This window comes from Nanorana parkeri, unplaced genomic scaffold (assembly GCF_000935625.1).
Source record: "Nanorana parkeri isolate BGI_ZX_2015 unplaced genomic scaffold, ASM93562v1 scaffold685, whole genome shotgun sequence".
Classification (NCBI taxonomy): domain Eukaryota; kingdom Metazoa; phylum Chordata; class Amphibia; order Anura; family Dicroglossidae; genus Nanorana; species Nanorana parkeri.
Genome location: NW_017306953.1, coordinates 439,720 through 443,462, shown reverse-complemented (window position 1 = coordinate 443,462; position 3,743 = coordinate 439,720). Strand labels below are relative to the sequence as shown.

The window sequence follows — 3,743 nt, the reverse complement described above, 5'->3', positions numbered from 1 at the left end:
CCCCTCTGAATACCGAGCAAAGGGATAATGTTTGGGGATGTGACGGTCCAGCATGTGTTCTGCACACAGGTTGTCTCCCTGCTGCCGGAAGATCTGCAGCCCGGCCCGGACTTCCACGGCTGTTCCTGGGAAGTGGTGATCTTCACGGTGCTGCTCGGCGGCCTGTCCATCTTGGCGTTCACCTGCAGAACCGTGCGATGTGTAAGTACAGTCCGCCATGTTCCCTGATAAAGCATTGCAACGACCCAGGATGATGTGTGGGGGGATGGATTCTGACCGGCCGCTATAGATGTCTGAACTCCCTCTGTGTAATAACGTCACTTATACCGGGTCATCGGGTTATTTTGTAGCCACATTTCAAATGACTTGTCATGTCTACTTTGCAGGGAGGACATTCTTTTATGATGTGTAAACTGTAAAGGGTTAATACTGACCCCGGCCGCCAATACCTATCTGTAGAGGTTCCTCTGCCTGAAAATCCTTCAGCATCCGACAATTCCTGAAGTGTCTGATACATAATCCCCCTACTGAGCGCTGTGGTACCTTCCGCCGAGCCCCTACATCACTACATGACACCGTGATGACATAGGAGCCAGAGGAAGAAACCATTACGACCGGTAGGGGTCCAGGCATTTAACATGGCCTTAAATGTGTCAGCTGCTGAAGAGGTTTCACACAGCGGGAATCTGCGGCCTGGGTGCCTACAGGGGGTGAGCATGCGTTGATGCCCTGCAGGCTTCAATGCACATTTTTAATTTCATCAATGTGGGTGCGTTCATTACATTTTTAAAAAAAATAAAAGGCACTTTAGCCCTCATTCACACTAGAATCGTACCTCTGCGTGCACGGCCGTATCGGGCCGCTCCCGGGAAGGACAGGTGCTGCATGTGATCAGTACGCAGCCCCCGTCCTTCTCTATGGGAGTACACGGCCGTACGCTCACCCCAAGTGCAGCTCCGTACGGGTGTGGGTGTCCCGGCTCGGACGCAGACAGGAACCATTCCATCAGCGTACGGACGCCCACACGTGTACGGATCTGCACTTGAGTGAGTGTAGGGCAACGTACGGCCACACACTCCCATAGAGAAGGACAGGGGTTGCGTACTAATCATACACAGCACCTGTCCTTCCCGGGAGCTGCCCGATATGGGCGTGCACGCAGCACGGAGATGTGCGTGCCGGCCGATTACCGCGCAGAAACTGCAAGCTGGCTGCAGTCTTTGATTTCCAATGGCTACAATGTAACTTTATTTTTGTTTATTGTTTCAGATTAAAAGCAGATGTTATGCCGGTAAGTGCTCCGTGTTTGTTTATTTTTATATCTTGTTACAGTTTTTCAGTGACAAATGTTTTGCTCCTTTTTTTTTTTTTTTCTTGTTTATTTCTTCTTTGTTTATATTTTTAGGTCGGGAATCAAAGCTCGGGGATCAGATCAGTGACATCCTGAACAGCAAAAGCGAAGTTCTAGAAAAGCTGAGCGTTGTACAGAAACAGGTGAGGTGACCTGGGGGAGGCATTGAGATGAATCGGAAATCGCTATTGGCCCATCACTGTGTTGAGCTGTTTCACTAACCAATAGCGAGGCAGGGGAGGGGCAGAGTCCCAGGTACAGCCTGCACTGGTGTAATTGAACACCTTGAAGGCAAGCAAGTGGCAGCTCAATGACCTATAATACCACTGAGAGCTCATAAAGAAGTACAATGTATAATAAAGATACCAAAACCAGTTACACATCCATGTAAAACCTCGACACTGCAGTGAGAAAACCTTCTACTTATTTGAAGTGTAATTCAAGCCAAATCTTTTTTTGGATAAAGGGGGGAAGGGCTAGAACCTCTGTCTAATTTTTACTGCTGTCTCTGGGGAGCTTTACCCTCTCCTAGTTCAGGTGGCCATTGTGTGCAGGACAGGAAGTGATAGGAAACACAATGGTATGCCGTCTTTTAGCCCAGGTGGCCATTTTCTGCAGGGTGGGAAATAAAAAATTGTATGCCCTCTTTTAGTCCATGTGGCCACTGTCTGCAGGACAGGAAGTGATGGGAAACCCAACGGCATGCCCTCTTTTAGTCCAGGTGGCCACTGTCTGCAGGACAGGAAGTGATGGGACATACAAAATGTTGTGGTTGTCCCTGGAATAGGATGTAAGGGACAGCCCTCTAATGGGGTCACCTGTTCATGTTGCCTAAGAGGATTTCTGTTCATCCTTGAGCAATCTCTTCTCACTTCCTGTTGTGTTTCCAGGACATTGAAGTTTTAAAGTGGAAGTTTCACACTTTTTCTCGGTCACTTCCTCCCTCTTCTTGCACAATCGCAAGTAATGTTTCCTTTTTTTCTGTCAGTTTAGTAAACCTTTACTTTATTCCACTTCTTTCTCACCGGACGAGAGGTGACGTTTCCTCAGCCGGCTGTAGCCTCCTGAGACATCCACGTCTCTCATCCCAGAAGGCTGCTAGTGCAGCAAATGCCAAAATCCCAATAGATTTCATGCATAGCATTGCACAGTGGTGCATCACCGGGGGCTGGGGGGTGGCAAAGTCAGAAAGCAACGCCCGGCTCCTCATGATTCTGGATCCAAAGTGGTGACAAGACAGATAGGAAGCACAGGTGTAACTTTGGCCGTGAGGAAGAAAGTCACTTTTTTATTTTATTTATTTTTTCAAATAAAACATATAAAACTTTATTGTGGCTAATTTAGATTTTTGACATTTTGGTGGAAGGTCCTCCTTTTAGACCCCGTTCACATTGAGCGATTATCGCGCGGTAATTCCCGCGCGATATCGCGCTCCAATGCAATCCAATGGGGCAAAGGGTCCTGCTGTCGCGGGTCGTGTGTCGCTACAGCAGGACCCTTTTTGGAGCGGATTTAGCCGCGATTCAAGCTTGCTCAATGCAAGCTTGAACGCGACATCGCGCGGCAAATCTCGCGATGTCGCGCAATATGCAAATCGCGCGATATGCATATCGCGCAGTGGGAACGGGTTGCCTTTTTCTTACTTTAGCCAAAATAAATACAAATAAAGTTTGGCTATTCATACTTTCATATGTGTTCTTTGACAAACAATATGTCCTTGTCCTTTTTAAGAGGCCCCAGCAAGCTCTGTAATTCCTCTTTCAGTATTGAATAAGCGACTAATCCCATTGTATATCTCCTCTTCCTCCCCCCAGTATGACGAGGTCCAGCAGACCCTGCAGGAATCCGGACATCAGAAGTTACTGGAAGAGATCACCGAACAGAAAGTAAGAAAAAGAGGAAGTTGTCAGTTCCATGTAATGTCTCCTGTTACTGCATGGGCTCGTGAGAGACGAGGGCTGACATATACCATGCCTGTGCAGCTGCACAGGGGCCCTCTGGCACTTAGGGGCTCTATTATGCTAGGTGCGGGTCAGAGGGGTGCATGGACCCCTTGAAATGTCATGGAAAAGTCTTTATATTTAGAAGTCAATCGATGCACCATGAATAAGTGTTCTTCCTTTAATACGTGTTTGTCTTTGCGAGGTTCTGAACGTTGATGCAAGATAGGAAAGCTTCGTCCCCCTGTTCATACAGTTTAGCATTAGCGTTACAGTACATGTGTCCAGGAACTGAGGAACCCCTCTCTGATGTTTACAGTTATCTTGGGCTCCATTAGAGAGCTTTCCCCTCACTTCCTGTCTTGCTGACAATGTTTTTCTGGACAGGAAGTAAGGGGGACTTCTTAATAGCAACACAGCCAGAAATCGCCACATCGGAGCTGCTGTATATA

The 3,743-nt window shown here is 47.7% G+C and overlaps 1 protein-coding gene across 1 annotated transcript in view; it reads left to right on the top strand.

Annotated features, from left to right (window-relative positions):
* Nucleotides 1-3,743, top strand: part of MIA2 (melanoma inhibitory activity 2) — a 28,171-nt gene that overhangs the window by 151 nt on the left and 24,277 nt on the right. Inside the window, 4 exon segments of the mRNA XM_018563684.1 lie at nucleotides 70-201; nucleotides 1,270-1,291; nucleotides 1,406-1,494; nucleotides 3,166-3,237. Of these exon segments, the coding sequence (XP_018419186.1) occupies nucleotides 70-201; nucleotides 1,270-1,291; nucleotides 1,406-1,494; nucleotides 3,166-3,237 (315 nt within the window).